Source organism: Diadema antillarum, unplaced genomic scaffold (genome assembly GCF_040938485.1).
Source record: "Diadema antillarum isolate AM-2024a unplaced genomic scaffold, OU_Dant_1.0 seq00001274_RagTag, whole genome shotgun sequence".
NCBI classification, from domain to species: domain Eukaryota; kingdom Metazoa; phylum Echinodermata; class Echinoidea; order Diadematoida; family Diadematidae; genus Diadema; species Diadema antillarum.
The window spans coordinates 446,758-462,483 of NW_027272055.1; the positions used below are offsets into that span (position 1 = coordinate 446,758).

Genomic DNA, 15,726 nt, shown 5'->3' on the forward strand with positions numbered 1-15,726 from the left:
AGAGGAGGTACAACAAATTCAGCTCTGTTGAAAGGATGCATATATTTATTTTTTTTTTACTATACCATGCCACAAAACTATAGAGTATTTTCTTTATAGAAATGATTGATAAAATAAGAAATAAAACTTCACAAACTGTCGAATGCTGATAATCTGCCGTCATCGAGTTCAGCAAAGATTGGTGTGTGTTAAGTTGTCGACGTCAGCGTGCAACTCGACAACGTCACGGATATTTGGTAACACATGATTACATTCCAAACCACACATCAAAATAACATCAATATAGTGTCGAATTATTAGGAATTACACGTTTCACACAGGTCCTTTACCACCTGTAAAAATAATTGGATGTTTGTGAAGTAAGTAATGTATTTTTTAATTCCTCACCAATAACATGTCGGACTTTATTTTATTCTGAACATCTTCCATACACTAAATATCTTAATAGCTTTATGATTAGCGGGCGGAGGCGGCCCGTCAAACCTCAGTGATATATGATATGATAATACTACTTAAGCTGGAGCTTATGCTGCCTGAAGTACAACGTCCTTATCCAGCAATGGTCGTAGACTCGAAACCAATATTATATTCGTGAGATAATTTGAAAACATAAGTATAAAGTCCTCATCCGACAATGATCGTACACTCGAAAGCAGTATTTAGAGGACACAGATCGAAACAGTGACAGCGAAATGGCCTTTTAATATTATTTCAAACAGATGAATGATACTCTTTAATGGTGCTTGCACATCATGTTACGCTTCCCTGAGAGCCTGGTAAATTTTGACTTTGATACGTCACAATAACAGTTAATTCCAAAGCATGATATACAAAAGAGGAAACACATGATTGGCATCGTTGAGTGGTATGTTTACATCGTTTCGCTTCCTTGGGAGTCGTAAATTACTTGTGAGACATTGCGATACAATAAAGAATAAATTCTCCTCCTTTTATGATCATGTAGGGAGTGGCTGTGTAGTTGCGCAGTGTCAACATGCGCATTCGGGCCAGCTCATTTCACTCATGACAAAATCGCATTGCACACAATGTCATAGCGTATGACTTCTATGGAGGCAAATTTTAGTGTCTGTACCTTTCTTCCTCAGCCGTGCAGGGATCTGTCAACAATATCCTCTGCTTACGAATAGTAATTTGTATTATTTTTTTATCACGGAAAAATGGCATACCTGGCATGGTTGTTTGCTGTTCTCATCTTTTCTAATCCGATTCTGACTTGCTCAGCTCTGGAACCTGATATGCCGTGTAGGTATCTTTTCATATTTCTTCTTACCACTAAAATCTCATCGAACCATTGCACTTGAATATGTACTCATACCTGTAGTTTAACAATAATTCCCTACCATATTCTTGGCTGAAATATAGCTGTTTTGATCTAATGCTGTCCTAAATATTATTCTTATTCTCGGTAAGAGTTGACAGACTCATTTTTCTTCTGAACCCATGCATGTCTCTGGACTAGAAGTCTTGAGTAAAATTTAGACATAATACTCCCATTAATGTCTTTCAAAAACTATTTCATTCGAGATCTGAGACATCCTGGTCTTCTTGTCAATACAATTCCATGTATTTACCGGCAGAATGATGTGAGCCCCCTTTTCTGCGTTTTATGTCCTGCAGATCTGACACTGAATTGTTCGGGAAATTCACTGGAGCGCGAGATATCATGTGATGAAAATTGCGTCGCCAGTAATACCTGGGTTATAGAGGCACCTCGTGGACGACGAATTCTTTGTGAAATTGAGTCTGTGAACAACGAGTTAATGGGAGTTTACATTCAAGACGAAAACGCAAACGAAACATCTCTGATTTTGATTCAGAATCACAACCAGACTTCCCCCTTTTTATCACTGACCCATCGGACCAAGCTTTGGATATGGTATATATATCTACCCAGTTAACTTTACTCTGAGCGTGAAATGCTTCGATGGTAAGTAACTACAATAGTGACGTTCATGTATTGTATCAAGCAAACACGGAGTAGAAATTCCATGGTTTTCAATCGTTCACTTAATATACCAAGCAAGACAGAAGACCATGACGATGTATTTGACCCACTGAGCGTTATGTTTTGCAAACGACATTAGCAATGATAATAGACACCGGAAGCAGATGGAAGGGAAATAAAATTAGACTTGTGTGTAATTGGAAAAATATGCTGTATTCGACAAATCAATACTTAGTCCATTTACTGCAACCCTTTAGTAGTACAGACCTCGAAATGAGATCTATATAAGCCACAAAACTGTTCAATATTTTTGTCGTTTTTTTTTTGTAAAAGTAATCTGAGCTAAGGAATAGCGTGCTTGAGTATCATTACGAGTCCATCAAGTTACACCATTTTTCTTTATGTTTTGACTGTAGTTTGTCCCTAATAAAATGATTAAATGTCAACGTTTTGGATTAAGGTAAAGTACTCCAATGATAATTTTTGCGAACTTTGATTTTTCTTTTGCTTTTAGGTAACTTAGTGTGCAACTCTATTCTAAATCAGTTTATTGAAGGTATCGTATAGTTCGTATGGTTGAGACCTAACTTTAGGTTTCTAACATTTCTTTGGTGAGATAATGAGAAACCGCTTATGAAATATGAAAGAGCATGTAATTCCAAGAGATAATAAACGTTTATTTTAGGAAAATTGGTTTTGAATTTGCTGCGAAATCCAGAACAGAGTAGTCCTAACAAAAGGTGGGACCTACCTTTTATTAGGATAGCTTTGTTTTACTTTGTTTTTGGATGTCTCAGTCATTCCAAAACCAATTTTCATCTAATAAGCTTTGAATTCCTCCGAGAATGGTATGCTCTGTACTATTTCATAAGTGGTTTCTTCGTATCTCCCAACACGTTTAAAGCCCAAACCTCATCTCCAGCAATGCTGTACCATCCCGTTAACACTTTCATTCAATTGTCATTGTATTTCACAAATTTCCTCTTCTCTTTTACATAAAAAACAAAACAAAACAAAACACGCACACATACTTGGACACAATGTTGTTATCACATATTTCCATGATAGTTTTTGCTCTTTGATTGAGAGACATTTTATAGTTTTTGATGATATTTAAACACACTCAAATAGATAAATCAAGACAGATATGCCAAAAATAATGGTGGCAGAGACAACTTTTCTTTCCTCTGTTTGTGTTTTGTTTCTTTTGTTTTTCTCTTCACATGTCTGCATTTATTCGTACTTGGCCAGAACAAGAACAACAACAAACTGAATCCCAACTATGAATGTAAACTACATAATCTTTAACGTAAAAAGTACATACAGCAACGATTTCACCTCCGAATGTGGAAATTGTTACATCAGCTGATCTCAAAAATCATGCAAACTTTTCAAGTAGATTTCTTATTTCAATACTCCTCCATGAGGGTAGGCTGCAGAATTTTCATTGTCTTATTATAACTCCAGGACGGATCCAGGAATTCCGTAAAGAGGCATATAGAGGGGGCTCCTTTACAACTTTAGAGGGGGAGGGCGGGGTGCCCCATTTCTTTATTTCTTCTTTTGTTTTAACAAAAATAAAAGGGGCACGCGCCGGACCGGTGCGCTCCCCCTGGATCTGCCACTGTAACTGTAATCAAAATATTGCCAAGTATCACCCGTCATACAATCCAGTATAAAAGCCTTCATGTCAATATGTCCATTTATCTTTAAGAAGAACCATCGGTAAAATTGATAGAGGGACCCTCTCCCCACGAAGGGTTGGTGGTCTTGAAACCAGACAGATATGTGTGCTATGATGGATTTAACGCCAAAGCTGCTAAAGTGGTCTGTAAAGAGCTCGGCCTCCCATATGTAGCAGAGGGGTACTCGCCCGAGAGTTTGCCCACAGCAGCACGGAACAAGACTCAACGGCTGCAGTGTCCTGAAGGTGACTCCAATAATAAACGTGACGATATCAGCAAAAATGTATGCATGCACTACTTATTTCAAGAAGCTTAGAAGTTCTAATAGTATCCATTTTCTTAACGAGATACATCTGCACTGGGAAGAAAAGCTGAAAGTTTTTGAGTAACAGTTCATGTGATAATGTCTACCATTGTCTTATGTAGGCCTATACCGGGTGTCCCAAAAAAAGCGGAACGGTGGATTTTCAGTATCTTGCGGTCTAAAAGTTATATATCTTTTGACATCATTAGAAAGAGCATCTTCCGCAGAAGACTATGATACCAAAATCATCAAATTTGGTTCAGTACTTTTTATTCTACGCCAATTTCTGAAAATGCAGTCATTGCCAAATTTCGCCGGATTTTTGCGACTTATGAGATAATAATTAAAGTGCACTACGCGATCCATACGGTGAATATTGTGTAAGCTCGGTGATCCGTGTCAACAAAAGATACAGCTTTCACATTGGGAAACCCGTGTGTGTGTGTGTCTGTGTGTGTGTGTGTGTGTGTGTGCGCGCGCTCCCAATATGAAAGCGTTATCTTTTGTTGACATGGATCAACGAGCTTACACAATTCACCGTATGGAACGCGTGTCGCACCCAAATTATTATCTCATAAGTCGCAAAAAATTGAAAATGACTGCATTTACAAAAATTGGCGTATAATAAAAAGTGCTGAACCAAATTTAATGATTTTGGTATCATGGTCTTTTGCGGAAGATGCTCTTTCTAATAATGTCAAAAAATGTATCACTTTTAGAACGCAAGGTACTGAAAATCCACCGTTCCGCTTTTTTGGGGACACCCGGTATAGTGAGGAATCCTTTCCTACACAAAATCTCTATCTATGGAATAAAAACATAACTTAGTATGTTTGAGAATTTCCTCCTCTTCAGCAAAACAAGATAACTGCTGCCCATAGATGTTTTTTCATGCAGAATGAAATGATTCCTTTACACAATTCATCATTTACTTTCAAAATGAAATTATTGCACAGGTCCTTCATACACACGTGTAACAGAGTGTTCCACGACGAGAACCGATTGCCCCGAAAACAAGGCTGTCAAGCTGAAATGCGAAGGTGAGATTGAAAATCTAACGTCGGAAACGACTCGAATACTTGCGCGTAAGTTTGTTATATGAAATGTTTGCATGTATGTTTATCAATCTATATAATGTACTGGTATGTCATAATTCCCCGCCATCACGTTATCGTAAAAGTTACAGGTAGTAGATAAGCCAAAAGCAGAACCAAAAAGCTTGAAAGTCTGCGTGACTGTAAATAACGATAATGATAATAAGCAAACCAAGAGCTTCGTTCAAAGTCACAAATTTCAAGTCTTAGCGTTGGAATTTCAAAATTTTAGATTATGAATATTCATCCTGAAAGTTGGGTTTTTAAGGAAGTCATTAAATGCGAGCTTAAACTTTTGTTATCTAAATACCCAGTCCACATTATTACGGCAGCTGAAACCATCTTGTCATTTATTCTATTATTAGTGATATATGTTTTAAGGTAAATAAAGCTGGATAAGTGCAGTATTGAACGGATTTCTTTTTCATGTGAGCATGCGAGAAAGAAGGTCCAATTTTTGTTGAAAGACTCGAGATCATTTTGGGCGTGAAAATGCGTTTTCAGTCATTTATGGTAATCTCCTATTTTTCCCATTTGCTGCATTGGATTCGGAAGAAGACATTAAAATAATTTTTCCTCTTTTGTATAAGAGGCATTTTTGTTCTGTCTGACCTTGTTGTTTCAAAAGAGTTTACAAAGAGTTCATGATAGACCCGTATAAAGAACTTTAAACAACCCAGCCATTAAAAAACAAACAAACAAACAAACAACACAATTGCTTGGGTGGGTGCGTTTCTTTTTTTTTCAGTGTGAATTAGGCTGACATGAGGAACAGAGTAGGCATATACGTACATCCATGTATATATGGTGTCTGCGTCGCTTGAGTGTCTTTTGCACAACCCTCTGAGATCTATTAGTTTATTAACTCCGAAACTATTGTGGAATTAACATTGGAGTGAATATTCCAGGGTGTAACAGTCACGTGTATCTTAAGAATCTGCACTACTTCTATTTATATGTCATTTCTCACATTACCATAATGCTACTCTATTTCTAATAACATATTTATGTCATCAAACCATATAAACTCATCAATATTCGTAATTTCAGATATCATAAGAATCACTGTACTAACATTCTTTTTTTTAATCACTATCGCCTATGACGGTGGTAAGTGGCGTCTAAAATTTATGAAAAAAAAAACACACTTCGATGTCGCACATTTACGTTTGTTGTGTAATTCTGAAAAGTTTTGGATGCAATCGCCCAAATATTTAAATCAAGAAAGTAGATTTCATGATGACCCCATGAACAAAGGTGGGGAAAATGCTTAAATACATGTTTTCATTATTAACAGTTTCCTTAGCGTTTTGTGATCATCCCGGGAATGTGTCTAATGGTTACTGGAACTCTGATATGAGAGCCCTTGGGTCCGAAATAACTCTCACCTGTGGCCAAGGTTTCGTAATCGAGGGAAGCGCGACACTGCAGTGTATGAGACTGCCAGGATGGTCAAGCTATTCCCCGGTCTGGAACTCTTCCGTCCCATCTTGCCGGCCGCTGAATACAACAGACGGTAAATCTGTCGTACAACCATATTGATTATAATTACCGTGTATAGACAATAGCAAATTCCTTCCGAAATTGCTCCAGTCGATTTTCTACTCGAAGTAGAAATGCCTATATTAGGTCGGTAATTTTCATTCCTTGAGAAAATTTTGATATTAGAGGAAACGAAAGATTCTACTTTCTTCATTGAAAACGATGAACGAAAAAATAGCAGGTTTGGGAACTTAATTCAATTCATCTATTTTCATACTTCTCATTTATGAACATTACAACAGAAATAATGATAATACAAGTTCTTTTACCTTGTAGATAATGTGCAGAAAACAAACAATATACATGGTGATAACACACCATGCACCCGAGATTCGAAGCATCCGAGATTGGAGGTTTTCATGTGAAGCAGAGTAAAGACAGGGTGACAAAAGGTAAAATGTAAGAATCTAAAGTAACAGTCAACAGCAGCTTTTATTCTTTTAAGTTATCATAAATAAGTGTTATTGATGACCATCCTGAATAATATTATGGCGCCAATTTTATGATCATTTCATAATAGTGACTAAGGAAGTTGGAATTCCCACAATAGCGCTTTATAATAATTTTCATACACAACAGAGAACTTTCAGAGCTATTTATTCCTTTATTGCACTGGATCTGTTTATTTTTTTTCTGTAGATAACCAGGGGCACAGATCGACTGCGAAATATAGAGAAAATACTACAAGTAGGTATTTCCTAAATTGTTCGTGATTGTGTGTGTTGTGTGTGTGTGTGTAGGGCCTATTTCAGTTTTCTATATGTGCAATGCTGTTCCATCCCCTTTGCCTGTGTCTACTTATAAAATACAATTGAACAGGCACTTTAATGCAAGAGATTATTTATAAGGGGTATAGATAATTATGAAAAATGAGTTTTCTTCAATTTGTCTCCCCTCTGTGCAGAGGGATGACAAATTAAATAAAACTCAAGAATCTTGTCTGCCGCGGTCATCAGCCTTAGATATCCTGTAAGTCCTTCCGCTCATGCAGTACTGCTTGCTTGACTCTAATTCCATCGCGGGAAATTGGAGTTGGGCATAAAGACACAGAATTAGCACCCCCTCCCCAAGATTTAAGATGGTACTATGAGGACGGATGCTCGCCACCGGGTGACGAGCTATATACATTCACGTCATACAACTGCCGATTTATAAAGCTCACGAGTCATATTGAACACGAGTCATACTGCCCACGAGTTACATAGACACTGAGTGATCAAGGCCTACGAGCTCCATATGAAATAAAATAAAATAATCTCTATGGCTAGCACACGGTCCACAAATTAGACATTATGGCAAATAAGGCCCTCGTGCATGTCTAGCTCATGGGTCTGTTTGACCTGGTGTCTAGCTCGTGGGCTCGTTCGTGTATGACTCTTGGACTTTATAGGTTGTGGGATGACCTCATGGGGACGTGCAGCCTGTCGGGGCACATAAACAGGAGAATTACCGCGAAAGTAAATTGTCTTAAAGCGTGTTCACTTACAATGAAATTATCCCGCAGTCTTCTCTTTTTTTCTCTTTAAATAGACGTGATTCAGACCGCTGAAGAAATGACGGCAGAAACTGATTCAGGTGAGCTTTGCGTCATAGTGAAATCAGTACTCTTATGCAATTTCTGTTAATCTGTCTTACTTCTGTTAGTACAGCAAATTTCTCGTAAGCACACATTTGCTGCTTGTGGCAAAGACTCTGCGAAAGGCATAAGCCCCACTACTGGGGTATTTTTTGTCAGGAAGCAAATTCAAACATCATTCAGTCAATCATGAACAAGCGATTATTCATATTGCAATTGATATCAAGAACAAAGAAATAAAATGCTGAAATGATCACGAACTAGATGTAAAGGAGAAAACTTTTAATTTGGTTACATCTTTTTCAAGAATACTATTTCATTGACATGATGTACTATGTAACAAACCGTCAGGCCGAAAATGACTTTAACTCCAGAGTGATTTTTCACAGAACGTCATTGACCAAACGGGGCCGCTGTATTTCTTTTCTTTTGCAAATTCATCACATATTTGCGGTTGAAAACCTGTTTTCTTGAACAATCAAGCTGTTTTGGCAGAAAGCAAAAGCTCCTTCATATCATATGGGATTAGTGATAAGTAGTGTCATTCCATTATTGATTTGTTACTATGAAAATGTAAGGAAACATGTTTGTTTAAAAGCCAACAACCATTATCATGCTATTAATCTGTCCGGGTGACGAAGAGTTACTTTAATAAATGATCTTTCAGATTCTGGAAGACTTGCAACACAAATCATCATTGTATCGACAGTTGGAACCATTCTTGGTTTCTTTTCCATACTACTTTTCATTGGATGCATTGTTTGGTGCATACATCGCAGGAAAAAGTGAGTACCGGAACTTGCATTTTTCATGTTCGTATTTGTCTACATCTAAATTTGTATGTGGGGGACTAGAGGGACCTTGCACGGAGATAAAACTAGTTTGATACAACGAACGAACTTTGTTTTTACCGCATTCTTTGTTTTAATAGAGATATATACCGTATGACAATATGGTTGATAACGATTTTGAGAAAATAATGATTGACAAAAATACACACATATAGATTATACGCATAAAATACCTAACGGTCAGAGCCACCCCCCCACACACACACGCACACTCACGTACACACACACACACACTGGTCGAGTGAAACGATTGCCGATGGAATTCAGGTGTATTTCTTTTTTGGTAACTAGCCCGCAGCGCAACTGCTAATATTCATATAAGTATGTTTTAGAAAAACTTAAAACGAATTTGTTAATTGAATTCTGTAACTGTTGTAATCTTTGTCAGTTTTTTTTTTTGATTTCAAGTTATTTCATCACAATCTGAGTAAATCATTTCCTTCCGTGTATTTTTCCAACGCCACCTCAATAGAAAACGTAGGCGCCCAGCAGATTCCAATAGCTCGAGTGCCAACATCACTTCCAACTCGTGCGCAGTGCATCATTCGTCGACGGAACATCCGGATAATAGAATTGGGGATGCCTCCTCTGGTCGGAAGAAAGTGTATCAAATCTACCAGAACTCTGCTCAGGTACTCGATTATTACTATAGATTATAATTATTTTTTGGCGAAAGTTGTCAGTCCTGACAAGTTGTCAGCCATGATTAAAAATCAGTGACCAGGGCTCCTCAGGCAATCAAACCAAGGATTTTACTGAAATTGTCAGAGACTGACAACTTGACAGGGCTGATAACTTTTGTGAAACGGTGCCCAGATTGCTGGTTGACACTTTCAGTCACATGCTCTAAAGAATTTTTCTCCTATATTTTTCCAATTGCGGAATGTAGATGACTTTTAAATGCTTCAAAGTTTCAAAGAACTTGTCTGTATTTTCTTTTTCAATAGAAACAATGAAGACCTTCCCTAGTCACACACAGGTTAGGGAAGTCTTTTCGATCTTCTCTTTAAAATGATCCGTTACAGAGTCATATAGATTTGATAAAGTCAAATTGTCTGATCAGCGCACATCATACATATCCTTTTTCTTAAAGAAGAAATTTAAAGGAAATAATATCATATAAATTGACTGTTTTCCATCATTAAATGTTATTTTGATTAATTTTTGACATAAATCATGCAATAAAGTTGTCTCTGCTTTGAATATAAGAATCTTTATCTTTACCAAATTTGAGCAAGTGAAAAAGTTCGATGCGGCTACGAATCTGCGACGTCACTATAAAATGTGCATGCAACCCAGTGGGATTTACGTATCTATAGGCAAACTGTGTGCACTTTTCAGGAAATTGGTGTGTAAGTTGTTGTCAATCTATATAAATCGTCCACCAAAACTACATATTCACGTCGTAAAATTGTTTGTTTGTGTTCATTGGAATCATTTTTTACACCCATAAATTTACGGAAAAACAAGGTTTTAAAAGCACAAACCTTATCGTCAGTTCAAGATTCACGATTGCCGGGATCAGCTGTTCCTTCGTACAGCCACAATTTGCTGTTATTATTGACACAACAAATCGATCATTGTGGGGGAATTGCGTATAGCTGAGGTAATCTTACATACTCATGAAGGATGATAACTAAATAAGTCAAAGAGCTGTAATTGATTGGAAATCATTTTTCCACCCATAAATTTACGGAAATACGACGTTTGAAAAGCACAAAACCTACCGTAATCAGCTCAAGATTCGCGATTGCCGTGATCAGGTGTACGCACAACAGCACCAGCAGAATCAGCAGTTAAGAGGTATTCCTTGATGCCGTGATTTCAGCTTGATTCTTCTTCGAAATGGCATGATGAAGGTTTGTTAGATAAATGTGACCTTCTTTTACTCTTGTGTGTTGGTTTAAATTCTAATTTCTACCTCAACTTGCTAAAAAAACAGTGTAACAAAGCGGGAAACTGCAGCATTTCCGTGCTGAGCAGCAGTCACGATACACGTGTTGCATGCAAACATGCACCGCTGCTGCAGCGATCCCCATAGTATAATACGTATGGTTGCTTGTAAACAGTTGACCAATCGTGAACACGTATTTCGATCACGTGTCTTGGTAAGCAATAAGGCTGTTTACGCGTCTGGGAGACGATTTGCATAAACTTACGCATGTTTCAGACGAATTTATGAATAAAAGTGAATAGTATGACATCATACCATGACCATATTTGGAATAAGCAGAGGTAGAGCTTTCTGTAGGTACCAAATGTGTCAGGGTTCGACGCAGAATATCTAAGACACGATCGCCAAAAGAACAGTCATTTTCGCCGTAAGCGAAGGCGATTTGGTCTTTAGACGTAAGATTTTGGCCAACTTTCGAGATTGACATCCCACTTTTCTCTTCAAAATTCCACATTTTGTAGGTTGTATTTCAAAATGTTGTTGATATCAATCAGAAACTAGAAAATTTCCCCTACAACGTGATACCAAAATGTCAATTTGGTCCCTGCGGTAGGTCATTTTTTGACCTTTTTCGGACTATAGCGCGAAATCGCATTTGCCGAGAAGTTTCGGGTTTTGCCAGAACGGGTCTCATATAGCCGTACGGCAAATCAGCTCATACACATTTGGTGACGTCGCCCAAATCCGATGTTTCTTGTAGCGAACGGAGCTACGTGGTCATGGAAATTGGGTGTTTTTTCAATCTCAAAAACAGTTCGGGGGTAAAGTTACATCGTCTAAAAGATATCCAGTTTTGTTAACTAGCTTTTTAGCTTTCCGTAGATATCAAATTTGTCATATTTCTAGATTCTCTATAAATTTCTGCTTTAAACTCTCGACATTTCTTTACAGGACCACAATTTTGAAGCGGAAATGACCAAAGATTCAGCGGACACGAATTCCTGGCATCTCCATGACGTCATAGACCAAGACAGTGAATACCTTGCCCCGTATCAAAACGTTACAGGTAATACAGGAATAGAGCAATACATGGACATGTCAGGAAGTGTCACGAAGAACATTAAAAAAGACATCACATTAAATCCACGTTGGGATACTTTTGCAGCAAATGAAAAGGATACTGATGAAAACGGGTACCTCGTTTCCAGTGTGAGTCAACGCAGAGTAGCTGGAATCAAACCTCATGCACGTTGTGGCACGACAGGGACCTATGTCATCGACGATGCCCTATCCGATGGCCCCTCACCTTACGGAGTACCATTCATTCCGTCTATTCCTGTAGGCGATTCTACCAGATCTAGTGACTTGCAATCCCCAGTTTACGAAGATATACCTTCAAATATCGACCGATCCGCACCCACCAGAGAAACACAACATGCCCCCAAGTACCGGATCATTGGTATAAAAGATAAACAAGCCACTCCACTTCATAAAAATCCGAACGTTCCTCTCTATTCAGCTTCAATCTATCCAAACAAGGAAAGAGAAGAACGCGGAGTCGATGAAAATGGGTACCTAATTCTTGAAACATGCGCTGGTGGAATTGTTGATGAACGGCATGTTGGCAAGGACAAAAGTGTCCCCACGGCATCCTTTTACAAAGATAAGACGTCTTCTGAAGTAGTTGTATCTCGTCATAAAACGCAGAACTCTCATGGTAAAATCAAATCTGTATTCTACGAGAGCATTCCCTATAACCTAAAACTCTAGAGATCCTGGAATTCCTTTTCAAGATTTAGTCTGGAATACGATGTGACTATATACAACACCGGAAAGTTCTTTGCTGTTAGATGCACTTACAGTTTCTTCTAGAAAAACAAATAACCACGACCTCTATTCTGCTATGTTACACAATGCTGCTGTAGTTTACTTCAATGCTGTCCATTTAATTTTCATAACTATACACAGTACTCTAACTTTCCTCGAAAGGGAATACGCTGTAAGCTTACGATGCAAAAACACTCTTGGGTCATAATTGGACGTGTCATCAAACAAATGAAGTTGAAGATGTACTAATCGATATGCATTTAGGTTGGTACTGGTATTCTTACTTATCAGCCTTGGAGAATTAAATGAAAATGATGAACAGTAAATGGAGATTTATTGGTCGGAGCTGGCTGAAAGACCAGCACCAAAAACAATGGACAACAATCTTCTAATTTTCTGAGGAATCTGACATAAGTATATGATGGTGGCTTATAAATAGCGCACATCTCTTCATGTAGTAACAATAATTTCTTCACGAGCTTTTCCCTTTGGTTCGTTGTACATCTACTGTATTGCATTATAGAAAAGAGTGAAATCTTGTAAAATATAGCGATGCGAATGAGAAAAAAAAAGCAAATTAAGGAAATTACAACAAAGTCGTTAACGAAAAGCAAAACTACAAAATAACTGGTTTATTTATTCTTGGAAGAATTGATTTACTAGGCTATAAACAGACGCTATCATGCAAAACCTTGACCACTGTTGACGACGCTATGTTTGCAGAGGTGGTATGGGTACATATCGTCGGTTAAGAATGAGAAGAGCATTAAGTTGCCTCGAACACTGGGTTTAGTGGCAACTTAACGCCCTTATCATTTTCACCCGACGATATATACATATGGTATGGGTGCCTTAAAATGGTTACAACTAAAACACACTTCAGTTTATTACAAAATATTGTTGTCATGATGAGGAGAAGGATGATAACCTTCTAGGAAAGATAAAGGATATTTACTGAATTTTCGCATAGAAGAGATGGTCACAAATCGAGTTAGAACTTGCATGAGGTGAAATACCTCCCAACTAACCATATTTTTCTGAATTGATCATGAGCATAAGATGTATTTTGGTTAGTAATTTCAAGTCTGAACTTGAAAAACTCGATTGCATGACCCCATAGCAAAATATCATGCTAACTATGAATTCTAATGTCTAGGTGACATTAGATAAAAGTGGAAACCACTTTTGACATTACGCATTCTTTGAAGTTAATGAGATATCTGTGACCAATCATTAATGAAATAAGAGGTGGGTATAGACAGTAGGCCTATAGGTGCTAAATTCTCCAGCTCACGTTAAAGGAGGGCAATATGTTTCTTAACATATTTTTTTTTTTTGCTAACTTTTCATATACCTTTGCCTCAATGATTCTGATTCTTGAAATGTTCATAAATTGTTATTATTCAAATTATACAATTTCGTATATCAATGACACTAGAGAAAACAGAAAAGCACTTTGGAATTTGTGTATTCTTAGAAGCCATAAATTGTTTATCGTGATGAAATTGGAGAGGGATTGGTATAGACTGAATTTATTTTAATGATACGTGTTTTCTTCCTTAGCTGACTGTAAAGGATTGCAATTTGTAACTCGACGTATTAAGTATGAGAGCTTTCCAAATAATAATGAATAACAATAACAGCTTCCAAGCCTACTTCTTATGTTAATTCTGTGATTAAAAAAGAACGATATGCCTCGGTAGATATGGCCCGTGACAGAAAATAAACTAAAAATATTTTTCTCTTAAAGTACAAGAAAAGTACTTATATATATATATATATATGTATGTGTTTGTGTGTGTGTATGTGTGTGTATGTGTGTGTGTGCGTGTGATTTTATAAATAAACATGCCGTGATAAGCATCCCGCAAGCTGGAATAGGGACGGAAAGATGACAAAACATGTATACATTTTCGTACTTACACATACATTTAATTTCTGAGCATGTTGGATACTTTTCCTATATAAAGGAACAGCTTTATTTTCTCAATACACAGAAAACGTGTCTTGATATATGTATATGTATATCTATCTATCTATCTATATATATACATATATATATATATATATATATATATATATATATATATAACTCCAAGGTTTTTTTAAATAGGTAAGTATGCTGTGGTATTAGGCATGGTATACCACGATTACTCTGAAGCTCTTTTGTTGATGTCTATTTTTAAATCATATTTTTTTTTTTGATTTGATTTGATTTATTGGTTTCTGTATCATCATTGTACATATACACATTCATGTACAAACATAAATATCACAATATATATAAGTATTTTCTTGTTCATTGCCTGTGTACAATGTACAGCAAAAGTACAACAAAACATACTACAATGAATAATACAGAGGGGCTACAGCATAAGCGTAGCTTGATTTGCGTGCAGCCCCCGTAGCATAACATAATATATAATTTACATCGGAAGGAGAATAGGAGGGAGGGATGACTTGCATAGAGATAGGATAGTTGAAAGGAGAAAAGGAAGGGAGAGGCTTGTCTGCTTTCACTAAAGGTTTATACAAAATAAAATCACCTGTATCACTGATTTAGCCAGACATGACAAAATATTTCTTCAACGAGGTACAGGTGGACAGTTGATACAGGTCATGGTCGGTTACATAATCATTATTACATAATAGATTAATTGTGTCGATATTTGTACGAAAGAATTTCGTGTATATAACAATGACAATGGAATTACTGATATTCAGATAACAACATCGTTTTTACAGCCTTCCTAAAAGAATACGTGGACTTTAAACTTCGAATTTCAGAAGGAAGAGAATTCCAAACATCGGGTCCGGTGTGTCTGACAGATTTTAGAGCCATCACTGTTTTGGGATTGTACAAGTGAAACTTATCAGATTGTCTTGTTGGATAAGAATGTATTTCCTTATTTAATTGAAATAATGAGTAAAAAGAAGATGGCAACTGACCATTATGTAAGCGAAACATAAAGAGTGAGTTTTGCAAA

The 15,726-nt window shown here is 37.0% G+C and overlaps 1 protein-coding gene across 2 annotated transcripts; it reads left to right on the forward strand.

The window, feature by feature from the left end:
• Window positions 1-1,102: 1,102 nt before the first annotated feature.
• On the forward strand, window positions 1,103-13,048 carry LOC139745536 (uncharacterized). 2 transcript variants are annotated; one of them, XM_071655926.1, is made up of 10 exons: window positions 1,103-1,263; window positions 1,639-1,948; window positions 3,681-3,896; window positions 4,912-4,995; window positions 6,347-6,565; window positions 7,231-7,278; window positions 8,122-8,166; window positions 8,835-8,952; window positions 9,491-9,650; window positions 11,864-13,048. In XM_071655926.1, exons 5-10 carry the CDS (start codon window positions 6,406-6,408, stop codon window positions 12,680-12,682), a joined length of 1,350 nt encoding a protein of 449 aa, XP_071512027.1. In that variant the 5' UTR covers window positions 1,103-1,263; window positions 1,639-1,948; window positions 3,681-3,896; window positions 4,912-4,995; window positions 6,347-6,405; the 3' UTR covers window positions 12,683-13,048. The 2 variants fall into 2 exon arrangements, with proteins under 2 accessions (XP_071512027.1, XP_071512028.1); XM_071655927.1 differs by having other exon boundaries at window positions 3,684-3,896.
• Window positions 13,049-15,726: the final 2,678 nt, after the last annotated feature.